The sequence below is a fragment of the Ornithodoros turicata genome, chromosome 2 (genome assembly GCF_037126465.1).
Source record: "Ornithodoros turicata isolate Travis chromosome 2, ASM3712646v1, whole genome shotgun sequence".
Lineage (NCBI taxonomy): Eukaryota > Metazoa > Arthropoda > Arachnida > Ixodida > Argasidae > Ornithodoros > Ornithodoros turicata.
Window position 1 is genome coordinate 37,129,765 of NC_088202.1, and position 18,170 is coordinate 37,147,934.

The 18,170-nt window shown below is 46.7% G+C and overlaps 1 protein-coding gene and 1 long non-coding RNA gene across 2 annotated transcripts in view; one reads left to right on the forward strand and one right to left on the reverse strand.

Annotated features, from left to right (window-relative positions):
• The window catches only part of LOC135383369 (uncharacterized), a 96,859-nt gene extending 90,199 nt beyond the window's left edge, over nucleotides 1–6,660 (reverse strand). Inside the window, exons 1-2 of the long non-coding RNA XR_010419833.1 lie at nucleotides 6,509–6,660; nucleotides 6,204–6,321 (exon numbers count right to left, since the gene is read on the reverse strand). This is a non-coding gene — a long non-coding RNA (uncharacterized LOC135383369). The remainder of the gene's footprint in view (nucleotides 1–6,203; nucleotides 6,322–6,508) is intronic.
• A 10,282-nt stretch (nucleotides 6,661–16,942) lies between these two features.
• LOC135384535 (uncharacterized protein K02A2.6-like) lies at nucleotides 16,943–17,902 on the forward strand. Its single transcript, XM_064613733.1, has one exon. The coding sequence runs from the start codon at nucleotides 16,943–16,945 to the stop codon at nucleotides 17,900–17,902; it is 960 nt and encodes a 319-aa protein (XP_064469803.1).
• Nucleotides 17,903–18,170: the final 268 nt, after the last annotated feature.

An 18,170-nucleotide genomic window follows, 5' to 3' on the forward strand; every position in this document is an offset into this window, starting at 1 on the left:
CTTGTGAAGAACCATTACACTATCCACGGAATACTGTAAAAGTGGTTAATTTCGCTGTCTTAACAATTCGCGAATTAGTTTTGGAGCGCGTTTCGGCAATATTTCGAGGGGCCTTAATTTCGCGAATCCGTGTGGAAGAGGACGGAAGCGGATATCGCGGGATCGGGAAGATCGGGTGTTCGTGACACTGCTGACAGTGAACGAGAAATAGCTGGCGTGTACATGCCAACTGGCTTATAGAAGCTTACCGTGAACTCCAATCCCGTAACAATGACATACGGACAGGCTCTGTGAAAGCGGGTATCTGCAATGCCAAGTGATACACTATGCGAATGAATGTTGATGAACTACTGATGTTGAAAACAATCATTGTTTTGAAACGTTTGACAAGAACACATTGAGAATAAAGGTCGTCCAGTAAGTCGATTTGTCTTTGTGGAGCTCATATCGTCGCGAATTCCAGTGCCCATACTTTTTCATCCCTGCTACCGATATTTCGCAGAACCTTAGTTTCGCGAAAGAAGTTCGACCGCGAAATTCGCGAAAATTACGTCCTCGTGAAAATTTCTACTTTTACAGTACTTTGCTGCTGCCAAGTAAATGGAATCTATCGCGGCGACGGCAGCCATGTTTCAGCTCGTTGGTGGGTCCGCGAAAGAAAACGATCGGAAGCGAACCGATCCTGACCTCGAAACGGTCAGGAAGGTCGCCGCGCGCGAAGGATAATCCCCACGAGGTAAAGCGCATGCGCGTCGCTCCCATCTCTCCCAACTGATCGTACCGGGTGTGCTCAACCGGTTCCCGAAAACTCTCTACTATGAAGTCGGCGATCGGGTGTACGTACGTATCATGGAAGGGGGCAAGGAGTGAAAAGGAAGCTAGCTCCGAATTGGGAAGGACCATACCGTGTCGTCGAGAAGCTCTCCCACGTCTCGTACAGGATCCGAGGCATTACAAACAGAAGGCAACAAATCATACATGCAGCAAGGCTGAGACCGGCCCAATACGTTGGACCATACCAGAAGGACCCTGCTAGAAGGAGCTAATGCTAGGACAACGAGAGACGATTCCGTCGACGAACATTCCACTTCACCTGGCAGCGCCAGTGACACTAGGCAGGGGGTACACAGGAACACAAAACGTGAAGTCCACCGAGACAGGGTAACAGTGCACAACCCTGCCGGTTCTTCATCTTCACATACAGGCGAATCCGGCGCGCTGCAACCAGAGGTAATGATGCTCACCCTACTGGAGGGAATAGCTGACGAACTGTGCCGACGACAGAACATGCTTCATGAAGCACAGCTATCTCATCCTCAAACACGCTATTTCTTGTGCAGTCGAGGGCCCGTACATCCAGCATACCGGGTGTAGCTCCGTTAGAGCGTTTCGTCAGCACGATAGAACTGCCTGCAAGTGGGTTTAAGCTCAATGAGGCAGCATGCCGAGCTGGGAACAGAGTTTAGTTCGAGTTGAGTTCGATTCAGGAACGAGTATGGCTGCAGTGATCTGCTCCTCTGGACACGACAACTCATCGGAAGTGGTTAAGTTAAACGAATTTGCCCTCAAGTAGAATTTTTCTTTGTTGTGGCAAGTGCGATGAAGCGATTGTAATGGGAAAAGACGAAGAAGCAAAGGGGAGAGAAGTAGAGAGAAAAGAGGAGCTGGAGTGGAACAAGAAGGGCTAGAAGGCGTGCGGTAACCTAAACGTGTTCCCGGACGCCATAAGGAGGCAAAGAACCACGAGACACACGTGAAGAAAAGCACAGAGGAGGACAAACAGCTGCGCCTGTGTAACGTGATGTTGGGATGTTGACGACGTGACGTTGGTGAGATCCATTCTCGAACCCCGTGCGTCTCTGCATAAACTTCCTTGCATTCATTTCTTTGATTAAACGGGTTGTATTTGTTGAGCGTGTTTGGCTCTTCTCCTTCGCTCCGCATAAACCCAGTTAGGGTTTACAGTGACCTCAGCAGAGGGTCGTCTCACCTGTTCCAAAAGACACTGCGCTTTGTTTATCTGCTCCGAAGAATAAAGCCACAGTTTTAAATTTAAAAGTTTTAAACATGCTGCACTATGGAAATTGATGTTCTGAGGCTGGAACACAGAAGAAAGGACAGACACACAAAACCTCAGTGCTGCGCTAGTTTTGCAACTGATTGTATGACATACACTAGGTTCGTAGCCAATGCAGTGTGTTACACATGCGTGTGTGTGTGTTTCGCAAATGTGAGCTAAAAAATTAGAGATTACACAGAATAACACGAATTGTATTCCTAACTATTCAGTTGCGTTTCGGGATGATAGTTGGCTGTGAGCGTGCCATGTGGTGAAGTTCATTTTTGAGAGTGCAGGGGTGCTTTCGAATAAAGCTGGATAAACTTACACAAACGAACTCGATACGAAGTCGATAACGAGAGGATAGAGAGGTAGCAAGCGAGCTGGTGGTACGATCCATAACTTAAAAACCCGAGACTAAGGGACAAAAAAACGACAAACACAGACAAGGTCTCTGTGTTTGTCGTTTTTTTGTCCCCTAGTCCCGGGTTTTTAAGTTATGGAACTTGGAGTGGCTGCTGTTGGTCCGGTACCAAGCTTGGGTACTGACTGGGTAAACGTGGGCCCTAGAATGACCCATGAAACAACACCTGTGCATGGGCCAACCACGGCCCGTCGCAAAAAAATGCATGACCCAACTCAGTCAATTCTCTCGCGGGGTAGGGTAACGGCGTAGGGGGAGAATCGTAAAAGCTCGCAATATGCCCGAGATCACTAGAATCAAACAGGTCAGTATAAAGAAAAGAAATTGCATTTCTTTCCTGAGGAAGAACAGCAGATACTATACATAGGTTTGTCTTGCGAGCTTCCACAAATTCGAGAGTCCTGCTCGCGTGTGAGTCAAAATGAAGGGTGAGGCGTCTAAGTTTAATTTGATGCGTACACAAACAACACTGAAATGAGGAATTGCTTGTAGTATCAGCTCACCATGAAGATAATGTCTCTGTTTCTTACTGCCTTTGGTTTGAGACAATCACTTGGCCAATCGAAAGTTGAACTTATGCAGTGCTACACCATTCCGCGTTCACTCTCCCCGAGGCCAATAAATTGAAAGGATCACGTATCTATGTTCAAAACGATTATTGCACTGACACGCTACGTAAACGCAAGCTCTTGTGGAACACTGCCAAGGCTGATAAAGATAATGGTAAGAGGGTCTCCCTGGTGCGTGATAGACTGCGTATTGATAATGATATGTACATGTGGGACGATGCGGCGGGTTGTAGGCGACTGATCACTAGAGGTGATTCGTCGCTTATGCAGTGCTAGCGATTAAAGACTCACCAACTCCGGTTATTATCACTGAACGCAAGAAGCATTGTTAATAAAATAAATGAACTTGAGTATCTTTTATTGTCGTATGACCCACATATTTGTGTTATCACGGAAACGTGGCTGCATGAGGGTGTCGGTGATGACGAAATTGTACCCCCGGGTTATCGGATGTATAGACGTGATAGGAGGTCCCGTGGTGGAGGAGTAGCCGTTATAACAAAACATATAGTTGATTCTGTTATTGTGGATCAGATTACCTCCCATGAAAGTTTGTTCCTGAAAGTATCTGTCTGGGGAGTTTCGTTTTACCTTGGTGCCATTTATCGTGCTCCTGATGTGAACGATGCTTTTATGTGTAGATTGTACGATTACATGTTGCCGTTGTCCGGTAAAAATATAATAATTACGGGAGATTTTAATTTACCTTCTACTGACTGGAGTAATTTAAGTTATGGAATATCCTCGTCTAGCGATGTCCTCTTGGATATGATGCTGTCCCTAAACCTGACACAGTTAGTTAATTGTAATACTCGTGGGAATTCCATTCTGGATCTTTTGTTGGTGAGCGAAAAATTCACTTCTGGACCCGTGGCTGTGGAGCGTGGTATTTCTGACCATCAGTTGATAGTTTATACCCCTATTCTTAGAGAACGTGTGGATTTATGTTCCCAAGGAGTAACTGTGGTGAAGGACTTTGCGAAAGCGAATGATGTTGCTATAATAGACTTTCTAAACGAGCGACTTGATTTAGTACACACCAGTGTAGAGGCCTCTTGGAGGCACTTTTGTGACACTGTAAAGTGTTGTATTGATGATTTTGTGCCGGCTAGAAAGGTGCACAAGAATAAACCGTACCCTTGGATGAGTCGAGAAATTATCCACATTAAGCGAAAAATTAAAAAATTAAGAAAACAGCGTAAAACGTCATTGCCGGAGTTCGGTATGCTCAAATATAGTTTAAATACAAAGATAAAAAAAGAGAGAGAGAACTTCTTTGGTCATAGACTGCAGGAGTTTGTAAAGAATGACCCGCAAAAGTTTTGGCGTTATTTGAATCGAACGAAACAAGATGTTCAAAAAATAAAAGTTGATAACGAGATGGTTACTGACCCACGTTCCATTGCTGAAAATTTTAACGATTATTTTCATAGTGTTTTCGCCGATCGTGAGGGTTACTTGCAAATATCGGTAGCAGATCCTCGAATGGAATTCTCAGTGTCTAGGGAAGGTGTATTGAACATGCTGCTTAATATCAATACAAAAAAATCCACGGGACCAGATGGTATCCCGAATGAATTTTTAAAAAGGTATTCTGTGCAAATTGTTGATTTTCTGACGGAACTTTTTAATACGTCAATTAAGACGGGTGAGATCCCAGAGGATTGGCGTGTAGGTCGTGTTGTCCCAATTTATAAGAAAGGGGACGCATTGTTAGTCAGCAATTATCGCCCGGTGTCCATTACTAATACTTGTTGTAAAATGTTAGAGCATGCAATATCAAGCCATGTGCGAAATATTTTAAATGATAAGGGGTTCATTACTGTTCACCAACACGGTTTCAGGGGATCTCTGTCTACTGTAACCCAATTGGTGTCTGTTGCACATGACTTATTTAATGTTCTGGACAGTACCGGACAAACTGATGTTTTATTTTTTGACCTTTGTAAAGCCTTTGACAAAGTCCCTCATATAAAATTATTGCGTAAGCTGGAAAGTATAGGGCTCCCATACTGTATTGTTCGCTGGATTGCCGCCTACTTGAATGACCGACGGCAGTTTGTGGAAGTCAAAAACGGTCGTTCAGATGTTTGTGATGTGACATCTGGTGTCCCGCAGGGTAGTGTACTGGGGCCCATATTATTTTTAATTTACATAAACGATCTAGTTAGTATAATTCCGGAAGGTGTTTCTGTAAAATTATTTGCAGATGATTGCATAATATACAAAGAAATTACGACCACGGCCGATCATATTTTATTACAGAACACTATTGAAGCAATTTCTCTCTGGTGCCGAGATTGGGGAATGGTAATTAATAACAACAAGACGGTTGTCTTACGGGTAACAAGGAAGAGGTCACCCAGTATATTTTCATATTTTTTAAATAACTGTACAGTATCATGCGTTGAAAAATATAAATATTTGGGGGTTACATTTACTAGTGATCTTAGTTGGTCATCTCACATAGCAGATATTTGTTCTTCAGCGTTAAGGAAATTATGGACTATGAGAAGGAAGCTTAAAAACGCACCAGCGAGTACCAAAATTTTAGTTTACAATACTTGTGTCAGGTCTAAGTTAGAGTACGCGGCAATTGTTTGGGACCCCGGAACCAAGAAAGATATCAACCGTCTCGAGCAAGTTCAAAGGAAGGCAGTGAGGTATATTTTTGGCAAATATCGAAGAACTGACTCACCAACTCTCTTAATGAAACAGAATAACATCCCCTCCCTACAAGCACGAAGAAAAATAGCACGATTAACGTTCCTACATAATTGTTTGTCTGGAAAATTTAAATTGAAATTACCAGACTGTATAAAACCGCTGACGGCAAGGCGGACCCGACATAGACAGAGCGATCGTTTACTGTCCCCAATATTTGCTAAAACGAATTGCTTTAAACGGAGTTTCTTCCCCAGAACAGTTGAGGACTGGAATTCTCTCCCACCCGATGCTTTCCAGTCTCCAAACTTTGTCAAAGAGCTGGAAAGAATTATTTCTTGATGTTATGTGTTGTTACGGTTTTGTTTCCGTGTTCTCTATAGTAGTTGTGCGCTCTTGTAGATCACACATATTTGTTGAAAGAGCCCCTCCTGCTAGGGCTTCTATGCTCGCAGTATGTTAAAATAAAATAAAATAAAAAACATACCGAGATTGAACCAAGCTTGGCAAGAGCTTGGCTGGCCAACCGAGCCGTGCTTGGCCAACGAGCTCGTTTCTTGCTACAGATCTGCCCTGGCCGATGGCTTGCCAAGACCTCGCTCTGCCTATCACAATGCAACATAGACAGGACGTTAGAGGACCCTTTCTCTTTTTTCATATGGCGTATATGGCTCTTCTGTGACAGTTTCAACGACTACAACATAGTCTACGTGACTGTCTCAATCTTAGGTAATATGTGCACCCACGAGAACTGATTGAAATCGTCATAAAGAAACATCATTGGCTACTTACCTTGGTACTACGTGAAGGTGAGTTCGGTAACCGACTAACGGCAAGCTACGGTGGCGTCCCGTCGGCACGGGCTGTTGGCCCAACGTCATTGGCCAGGTCCTCGCCGACGTAGTTGGCAGTTAACGTTGGCCCGACGTTAGAACATGACTGGCTGGCCGACTTAGTTGGCTGCCAACTGGTCCCCGACTTTCTGCCGAGAGTCGGCCGTTGGCCAATTTCAATTGGGTCGTAAGTGAAGCGTAAATTGCGGATTCCTTCGCACTTTCGGAGAAACAATGCAACGGCGGAGCCCCGTTCCTTTTATGTTGCTGTGAATGTAATGCCGTTCATTCCGCGAGGAGCAATTGTTTGCACTTTAGTGTCCCTTTAAGCTCGACATCATTGGAGTACCCACGTGCCAGTGTTCCATCGTATGCTAGCTCAGTTCCTATCAAAGGCTTCTCACATTCGGTGCTTCTCCGCTTTCCTAGTTCAGCCGGTTTGTTAAAACTCAGTTGAATGGTTAATTACGTTTGACGGCGACAGAAGGTCCGTATTCATGTGCCATCCCATTTCATTCGTTTGAATAGGGTCATTATACTGCGATAGGAGGGAGAGGGTTTAACCCGGCAAAGGACGGTTAAACATGTGTCTGAGATTTCAACGAGACGTGAACGAACTGTAGCAGGGATTCATTCGGTTCATTCGCTGACTCGGCCAGGAATACACCTATGAGATTATGCCATTGTTCCGGACGGAACGTCAAGTTTGTTAATGGACTGCAAATCGGATTGCCCTTATGAACTGCTGTTCCGTAGTGTATATTCCTAACTAGAGGGCGGGGCTGTTCGCTCGACTTGGACGTTGCATTGCTTTCAGGCAATGAATAACGGACCGCCAGGAGAGCTAATGGGTTTGGCTAAGACTTATGGGGTATGCTTAAGCTAATAACACTTTGATTTCAATGAATGACATAACTATTGGGAAACGCAAACCGGAAAGTCTTGTTTTTAACGTTTGAAACAAAAGTTGCTCCTAACCGTCTTCCCATTATTGTTGTACTACATAGAAACGCGGATTTTTGACATCGCCTTGTTATCTGTTCTGTTCTGATGAAATGGTATACTCGGATTTTCAATCAGATCGAATATCTTTTTCAAACCGAATACATAGGCATGGTTTTCGAATCTGCACGCGTAACCCCGAAAACGCCACAAGACAAAGTACGCAACAAAAATAATCCGCACGTAAGGGACACTTGAAACCAAAACTCGGAGACACCATTCTTTCTTTTTCACTCGTATCACTGAATATCCGTTATCAAGAAAGCCGAAATTTATTATCCCGAAAACCCGGGATTTGGCCTCGTGAAATCCCGGGACTTCGGGACATGAAATTTTGCTGAAATCCCGGGATTTCGGGATCCGAACCCTACATGTTGTAGAGGACTGTGCGAAGAACGGTTGGAGAAGAGGAGAAGGAAGTGGAGAACGAACGACAGATTCTATAGCTAGATGGTTCCATAAAAGGATTATTACACATGTAACTCATACATCTGCAGGACTTTTGTCACAACAACTTATGTGAATGGACTGCGGCGTCGATGACCTTGGGTTATGCACTGGGTTATCTCCGTATTGGATTAATGGCGCTGGACGAGGCCGACGGAAGAGACTGTGGCAGTGGGGACAAGTGGGGAGTGGGGACACCGCGTGAACTCGTCGGCCCCACTCCAAGATCAGTTTTTATATTCTCAGTGCTATCCACGTGAGTTTTTGTAAGCTGCGCGCCAACGGTGGTCCGCTCGGGAGCCTCTAGGATGCGATGCCTGTATCAAAAAGGCGGGGTATAGGGGATGCGACAGGTCATCCTTGGTTATCCCCCAGTAAACCAAATATGTCCCCAGGATATCCCGGGGATGAACTGAATTTTACATTTGGATATACCAGGGATGTTCGTGAACGTCCGTGGGACTTTCTTCCTCATTTTGCAGTCTTGGGGACGTTCCATGAATCTCTGTCTTGGATACCTTGACGTGAATGGGACGTTTACCGTTTTATATCAAATTAGCTTGTATACTGAGCCATTATGCATTATTAAGTTTTGTTATCTGTCCACATTTTAGTAACAGTTTTATAAATAGTCTACATCTTTTATTTGGAGAACGGTATGCGACCGCTGTGTACAACCCTTATCGGCAACACCACGTGGCTTGCGTATCCCAGTGAGGGTGGGAGGAGACAGCTTGAACTCACACACACACCTATCAAGGGGATGAAACACGCGAGTTCCTTTGCGGACCAAAGTGAGGCGCTGCGAGCTTTTCGCGTCATCAAACGTGATGAAACGTGAAAATTTTTACGTCCAAGCGCGAATTCTCAACCCTCACCAGCCCATTGGGTCCTACGGCCGCTCCCTCGGTATGCGAGCGCTCACTGGTCGGTTTGAAATTATGAACTTTCGGTGGCGCGCGCAAGCGGGTGACGCCGTGTCGGCAGTGCAAGAGCAGCTCGCCGTAAAGTTTCGAAATATGATGGGTCATTAATGTCTGCTGTGGCACATGTCAGGTCTAATGGAATGTCAGATGTAGTGGCATCTGTTGTTTTGGCCGGAGTGCAGACTGCAAAGTCCAGAAGGTCCACAGAGTCATCGATTGCATAGTTTCCACTGCAGCTAGGGTTAAAAAATTGTGTCAGGGTGATCAGAGGTAGGGCTGACTTGAACTCTAGCGGCCTAGGAATGGGGTTACGCATTCGTACGGTAGAAAACAGATTCTCCAGGGCATCCTGAGACAATCTGCTCAGAAGAACAAGACGGAAGCCATGTTCTTTCCTTAAGTATTCTTGGAGCTTTAGAGCACTTGTAGTTGTCAGCAGAACTCCTGTCTGTACAGGCTTGAAACAGTCTTTCTGGTTTTTCCCTCTGATTTTGAGTTCCCTGAATAGGCCCACGAAGCTGTTAAAGAAGTCAACTGTTTCGTCGTGCTTTGCTGGTTTTGCACTGTTCATGGCAACACAGAAGCTTCTAGATGTCATGATGCTGAACCACTTGTGGACTTGTTCAAAGAACCATGCTGTTGCCAGTGCAGCTTTGTCCAACTTGCCCATCTCAACAAGAAGTCGAAGGCCTGAGGCAACCGCACGGTTTAAAACTGCCACTGCAGACGAGACATTCATTTTTTCATAGTGCTTGACATCAAGGTGCTTTAGCTTCAAGTGCGGAGCAATCTTGAGGTCATGGCTTTCATCCAGTTCATCCAGTTCCTTGATGTGAGAGACCGAGACCTAGAAAAGAGGATCACATATTATGGTTCAGAATGTATTAGTTTCGGACTTTGTGCATTAGGAGAGGTAGTCCTTTGAAAAGTAAATGATTGTACATGCAAAAAGTAAATGGACCTACCTCTGCAGTTGGAAGGTGATGCTTCGTTACAACATCTTGTGGCAAAAAGAAGGTCTGGCCTTTGACTAGGTGGTTTCGTATGTTCTTTAATATGTGGGGTGCATCGGCGACAAAGTACAGCTGCCTGTTCTCATTTCCGAAGTTGCAGGGATGAGGGCAGCTCACGGAAGTCTCAGAATTATGGTGTGCTGAAATACCACATTCCCTCCACAAAGCAGTGTTACAGGGTCCCATGTCAGAAACAATGGCATCAACAGTCAGCCCTACTGCTTCACATTTCTCAACGATGGAAAACACATCCTCTTTCAATGCTGTTGCCGACACAGAGTTACCTGAAGGTGGGAGAAAGGAATCTGTCATCACTGCGCGCACTTAGAAAAGCATTTGTGAATATGTGGTTGTCACTCACCAGAAAAGTGGTAACCAACGGTTTGCTTCCACCTTGTCGACAGCCCGGCAATCATGAAGACCAGCCCATGTGTGACAAATGGGATAGTGTCAGGGGATGCTGGTTTCTTGTTGTTTGCACTTGGGGCTATTGTAGCCATGCCGATGACGTCTTTTGTGTTCATGTCAAAATCCAGTCCCGCTGTTAGCTGCATTTCATCCACGAGCAGTGCGCAGTGCCGTTCTGCAGCAGCCAGTGATGCCACCTTACACTCCAGTGCAGGAAATAGGTCTTCCAGAATGCCTGAAGAAGGCATGTGGGTGAGAGGGCTAGTAATTTTACAGATAGCAATTCGCTAGCAGAAATTTTACGTAACAGAGGTAAACCACAGTGCTTTCTCACCTGGCTTGAACTTAATGTCTTCAATTCGCCTCTGGAGAGTGCGCTCAGATGGCAGAGCCATTTCACCGTGGAGGAAGTTGTAGCCCCTCCTGCCACATGCAAGTCTAATTCGAAGACTTCGTTTTATCGTTGCTGTGGTCCACCTGTTTGCTCTGGGATCAGGGTTGAAAGGCTTGCTGCCTGGTCTTTTGACAGCATACCTTCAGAAAAACAAAAACTCAGTAAACAAACCAATTATTAGAAACACTGTGCATACCGCGCAATATCTGCAGCTCCTTTTCTTGGTCTGCTATTTTCTGCTCTGCTGTGAGAAGTTGGCGTTGCAGCTCTTCAACTTGTCGAGTCAGCTCACTCTCTTTGTCTGTTGGTGGCGAACCTAATAATAAGACATAAAATGGGTGCCACTCCAAATCAGATAGTAAGCTTGGTATGCAAGCAAGCTACACTTAATTACAATATATTGCTGAAATAATAGCAGTGCTTGGTGAGAGATCATTACTATGACAGCATAATCTTTTATAGTATATGTGGACCACCTACTCCCATCTATCAGCTCTGTTGCGTCACACCCAGAAAGAGGAGTTGAAGATGCATCCATAGTTTCAGGCTGGGCAGCAGGAGGTTAAAAAGTGGGACCTCTCAATCAGCAAAATTTGTTTGAATATATTCATTTGTGAACACAGGTGGAAGAGACTCACTGTCCTCTATCAGCACCAAACTTCCTTCACCACTGGAGTAACTGTGCTCCATGAACGAAGTGCTTTCCTCGGCGCTGAAACAGCTCATATTGTGCGCAGACGGAGACGAGAGATCGGGTTGTTCCGTCTCATCATTCAGAAGTGACCCTGCGACTAAAAAATAAACGGCGAATTACAACGATTCGCAGTATTGCATTTGACCGAAGTGCGTCCGTTTGAAAGCATGATACACTTGCCGGGTTCTTTTGGAATGTCATCCGTTCTCAAAGTAGGTATAGCGAACGGCCTGAGAAGAACTCTGCCGTCAGCTCTGTGCAGCTCAAATAGATCCGGGGTGAAGTGATCCTGAAAGTTGGAACGCGGTCTTTCAAGTACAACTAAACTACCGCAACGGTGGCGAACATCTCAGCTTACTTGGTTGTTGAACTTCGACAGGCATACTTACCATACAAAGGCGAGAAGACGCTGTAGGTTGAAAACCTTCGTCGTGACGATCGACGACGTTTAGCCATGCTTTCAGCCGTTTCTCGTTGTTTCTCGAGGAAGGAAACCGAAAAAGCCTCTTTCCGTGTCAAGTTGCACTTGTACAACCTTTACCACAACACCGCGGCATAGCAGTCGACGCAAAACCAACTGCCTTTAGTTAGCGCTACCAAAAGAAAGCGAAGGAAAGCACACGAACAGAAACAGAAAGTACCAGAGCAACGCAGACGAATGACGACGAGGATGGTCCCAAATGCCCCCGGGAGATGGCTCCGTCGTCGACACTGGCGGCGCTAGCGTTGCACGAAACAACATGGCGGACCAGCTCGGCGGCGTAACTCAGTGTCGCTACTCTGAAGCGTAGCTTATTTAGTGACTCTAGGACAAGCGTAAGCTCGCCCGCATGCCTCTTTTGGCGTACTAGATAGAGCGTATACTGAACTGACAGTTGTTGGAGTACGTTCATTAAGTGTACAGTGAGCTGAACTACGCTTGTAACGGTGAAGACGTCTTTAGAATTAATTCCTTCGACGGCCAACAACGCCGGAGTATAACCGCTGATACGTCTGGCGTCCCTTCCTGGCAAATATTGTGTTTTTAGCTCAAACGATCTTCCATGATGTGATTACTCTGCAAATAAGGGTGTAAAACCAAAATGTTTCTCTCTTTGCTTACGTCATTCCAGTAAGCATCACGTGTCCGAGATATACACGCAAAATATCACGAGCTGTGGCATTCTTGTGGCATTCTTGTGGCAATTCTTGTTACATCCTGCAGACATCCCTGGGAGATACAATGTTAGACGATTTTCAACGACATATTGTGGATGTCCAAATCACGTCTGGTGGTCTCTTGGACATATGTGAAGTGTGCGACTTTTCTGGGATGTCCCTGTGCGATTTCTGGTTTACTGGGTCCAGATAAACGTAAAAGACGGTTCTTTGCACCGCTGGGAACCTGCATTCCAAGTTTTGCAGCGAAAAGGGCAATACAAGCGTCGAAAATTGGCAGCACGGATGCCGAAACTTACCTGGCTCTGACATCAAACACGCGTCGCCGCCAGTGAGGCAGTGCGAGGGAGGTCACGCACTTACGGCTACCAATGGGAGTGGCCGCAGTTCTGAGGTCTGTGACATCTTTGCTTTGCTCGTGCGTGTGTTCGTGGGCCTGTATCTCATGAAGTACGTCTTAAGAACAATTATTTTTTCCTCACTACTGTCCCAGTAAACCAAATATGTCCCAAGGATATCCTGGGGAAGAACTGAATTTGACATTTGGATATCCAAGGGATGTTCGTGAATGTCCAGTTTACGTCCGTGCGACGTCCCCGGGAACAGACTTTCTTCCTCATTTTGCAGTCCGGCGGACGTCCTATTAATGTCTCCGTTTGATATCTGGATGCTAATGGGGCGTTTACCGTTTCATATCAAATTAGCTTGTATGCTGAGCACTATGCATTATTATTCAGTTATTGTTATCTGACCACGTTTTAGAAATAGATTTGGATAAATAATCGACATCTATTATTTGAGAAGGGTATGCAACCGCCGTATTCAGCACTTATCGGCAACGCCACGTGACCTGCGTATCCCATTGTGGGTAGGGGAAACCGCTCGCACTCGCACACATACGTGATATCGAGTAAGAGCACTACCTACGGCGGCCTATGGTGGCCCCTTTTGGCGTACTAGATGGAGCATATGCTGAAATGAGAGTTGTAGGATTACGTTCAGTAAGTGTACAGTGGGGTGAGCTACGCTTGTAACGTGGTGATGACGTCTTGGGAATTAATTTGTTCTTGTGCCAACAACGCCGAAGCATAACCGTTGATACTTTTGGCGTCCCTTTCTCACAAATATTCAGTTTTTAATTCAAACTATCTTCCATGATGTGATTACTCTGCAAATAAAGGTCTAAAACTGTAGTGGCGTCAGCTGAAGAAGCTGAAGACAAGCAGCTGTGCTAGGGCACGTGACAGCGGATTAGCCCGAATGCCGTCATTCGGAAACTGGAGCCGTTCTGGGAACCATGCATGTAAACACTTCAGTTGATTAAACCTTTTGTTTTCTGGGACTCGGTTACACTGGCGACGAGGGAATACCACATCGACTCCTAGGGGACATCATCCTTGGTATGGCACCCCCGGCGACTCCAGGAACTTCTCCGCAGTTGGACTCTGCTCCGACAACGGCGTCAAGGTTCATCGGCCCGGGACCATTCGATCCCGAGAATGAAGACTAGGGGTTTGTATCAGATCCGTCTTCAAGCGTGTCTCGACGTTTCCGGAATCGTATCAGATGTTGACAAAAGGAACACCCTGATTGCGCTATTTGGGCCGGGGACTTTCAAGATGTTGCACTCGTTAGTCCAACCAACAAGATCACCGAGGTGCCTTCCGTCGACCTCCTGAAGAAGTTAGACGACCATTTTTCCCCGAAGCGCTTTAAGGAATTCGAACGTGCGAAGTTGTTCTACGCGCACCAGGAGGAGCACGAGATACCGACGACATTCCTTGCAAGGCTTAGGTCAATCATATCAATTTGTGAGTATGAAAAGGAATCTGACCCACGGGCCTGTTCTTTAGTCACTGCATTCATTGTTGGTCTGCGGGACCAACGTATTAGAACACGCTTAGTCCAGGAAACTGACATGGACATCAACAAAACATTGAGGATTTCTGAAAGTTGTCTGAGGGCCGAACAGGAATCTCGTCAGTTGGATGGGAAGACGTCAGCTTCATCTACCTTAAGCACCGTCAGCAAAGTGCGAAGTGGCGGCGACCGTCCGCAAGAAAGGTGTTTCCGCTGCGGTAACAGTAACCATTCAGAAGCGTCCTGTCGTTTCAACAAAGAGCGGTGCAGAGCTTGTAACCGAATGGGTCATATCGAACGCATGTGTCCCACGAAGAAGAGATAGACTGCTCGAACAGTTTCTTCCCGCCGCCCTGTGAAAACAATTACGAGTGTCTTGGCTGTTGGACACCAGCAGGAGGCTTTAACGTGTATCATCGACGGAATACCGATTCAAGTACAAGTGGACACTGGCTCCTATTACACTATCTTGGGTGAAGATGTTTGGCTCAAGCTGGGAAAGCCTAAATTGGATCCAGCTCCTCAGAAACTCAAGGTCCTCACCGACCACAGGATACCGTTAAAAGTCCAACGTTTGGTCAACGTAACTGTTGCCGGCGAAACACAAAGACTTCGGGCACTTTTCACCGGATACAAGGACGTTTGTTTACTTGGCAGAGAATGGATGCGAAGACTAAGGCCTCTCCTCAATGCTATGTTCGTTGGACAAATTCAAACGCCCTCTCGAGATTTGTCACACATTCTTCACGACTACGAAGACCTCTTCGAGGAAGGGTTAGGCCGTTGCTCGAAGGTTAAAGTGCAGCTGCAGTTCCAGGCTGAAGCAAAGCCCAAATTTTGTAAGGCAAGACCTATCCCGTTTGCGCTTCGTGAGGCCGTCGAAAAAGATCTCGAGAAACAAGTCAATAATGGAGTCTTGACACCAATTGAGGTTTCTCATTGGGCTACACCGATTGTGGTAGTACCAAAACCGAACGGAGCAGTTCGTGTCTGCGGCGACTTCAGCGTCACTGTGAACCCTCAGCTTGACGTCGCGCAGTACCCCCTGCCCCGCCCGGAAGAATTATTTGCAAAGCTGAACGGAGGAAAGCACTTCTTGAAACTGGACCTGTCAGATGCGTACTTGCAGTTGGAACTCCATGAACAAGACAAGGAAGTACTGGTAGTAAATACCTATAAGGGTCTGTTCCGTTTCCACAGGATGCCTTTTGGGATTTCCTCAACTCCTGCCATCTTCCAGAGGACAGTGGAACAGGTTACCGCTGGTTTGGATCGAGTAGCGTGTTAGCTTGATGATACCATTGTCACCGGAAGCTCGGATGCTGAACATCTCGCTCATCTAGAGGCGGTACTGCAAAGGCTTCCAGAATATGGATTCCGACTCAAGCAACAAAAGTGCGAATTTCTTAAACCCGAAGTGGAATACCTCGGTCAAGTGGTTTCGGCAAAGGGTTTCAAGCCATCACCCAAGAAAGTGTCAGCTCTCCTGGGAATGCCAGAACCATCGAACGTCGGAGAGCTTCGAGCCTTCCTTGGTCTCGTCCAGTATTACGGCAGATACGTCAAAGCACTCGCCGATCTCTGTGCACCCCTGAACAGACTGCTACAGAAAGATGCAGCGTGGGAATGGTCACCGCCATGCGTCCATGCCTTTGAAAAGATCAAGCATCGGATAGGCCTTATGAGTTTTCTGACTCATTTCGACCCGAGTCAGACTATTTCCCTCGCTGCTGATGTATCAGCGATTGGCGTCGCTGCGGTGATCTATCACAAGATCAGAGGGGAAGATAAACCATTTGCCCACGCTTCAAAGACTTTGACTCCTGTCCAACAGAAGTACGCTCAGATTGAGAAGGAGGCGTTGGCTATAATACTCGTTGTCAAGAAGTTCCACCAATATCTCTGGGGGAGAAAGTTTGTATTATTCACCGACCATAAGCCGTTAACAGCCATTTTCGGATCAAAGAAGGGAATACCAGTCACAGCAGCAAACAGAATGCAGCGTTGGGCTCTGACTCTTCTTGGTCACTCCTTCGATATTCTGTACAAGCCAACAGCTCAATTTGGGAATGCAGACGGTCTTTCGAGACTCCCAGTTGGACCAGATCCCGCCTTCGACGCGGCCATATCGGAGGACACCTTCGTCGTGGAAATTGGGTCTTCGAAGGTCTCTGCCGTCCTTTCTATCGCTATAGAGAAAGCTCCTCTGAAGGCGTCAGAAATCGCCAAGGCCACTGCAACTGACCGTGTGCTTTCCCGAGTGTACAGATACGTCATGGAAGGCTAGCCTTCTCACGAAAGAGATTCAGAGTTACAAGCATTTCACGCAAGGAAATCGGAACTAACAACGGTAAAAGGATGCGTCGTATGGGGTATGCGTGTTGTCATACCTTCCCAGCAGCGCGACGTTGTCTTGACCCTCCTACATGATGGGCATATCGGCCAGACCAAAATGAAGGTGCTTGCGCGATCATATGTATGGTGGCCGGGAATGGACAAGGATATTGAACTGGCTTGTCGCTCATGTGGAGCGTGTTCCGCTTCAGCTGATCACCAGGTGCCAGTCCCTCTGCATCAATGGGAAGTTCCAACGCAGCCGTGGTACCGGATACACGCCGATTTTGCGTACTTCGACGAGAAAAGCTATCTCGTGGTAGTCGACGCTTACAGCAAGTGGCCCGAGCTGAAACTTATGACGTCGACCAAATCTGCTGCTACTATGGAAGCACTGAGTGACATCTTCGCTGCCCACGGGCTTCCGGTTCAACTCGTCACCGACAACGGTTCGCAGTTTACCTCATCCGTTTTCACAGGATTCTTGAATCGCCTTGGCATCAAGCATATCCTAACACCGCCTTATCTCCCCAAATGTAACGGGCAGTCAGAGAATATCGTCCGCTCGTTTAAGCAGTTTCTTCGTCGGCAGAAGGGAGGGAGGAACCAGGCAACGGGAGTTAACCACTTCTTGCTGAAGTACAGGGTAACACCGCACGCCACAACGGAACAGCCGCCATGCGAGCTGCTCAACAAAAGACACTTCCGCACAGAACTCGACCTCCTTCGCCCCAACCATCCGAATACTTCAACTACAGCGAGGGATCGCAAAAAGCGTAATTACGATTCTCATACCCGGAACAGACGCTTCGCTGATCGTGACGAGGTTTGGGTTAAGGAGAAGACACGAAGGAATCACTGGCTTCGGGGAACTGTCATCCGCTCGTTAGGGGGCCCAACCTATCTTGTTACCACTGAGGATAATAAGGAGCACAGGGTGCATGCGGATGATCTCAAGATTCGGCTGCCGGATCTACTAGACTTCGGTATCTCGCCCGACGGTGAGCTTCCTGGCTATTCCGCCGTTGGTGGTGATGCTGATTCCGAAGACGACCCACAGACCCGAAGGTACCTTGTCAAGGATCGTCGTCCACCCCAGCGGTTCGACTCAACTTAGATGGGAGGAGTGTAGTGGCGTCAGCAGAAGAAGCTGAAGACAAGCAGCTGTGCTAGGGCACGTGACAGCGGATTAGCCCGAATGCCGTCATTTGGAAACTGGAGCCGTTCATATAAATACTTCAGTTGATTAAACCTTTTGTTTTCTGGGACTCCGTTACAAAAACCAAAATGTTTCTCGCTTTGCTTACGTCACTCCAGTAAGCATCAAGTGTCACAGATATGTGCGCAAAACGCCACGCGCTGGGGCAATTCCTTTTACATCCTGC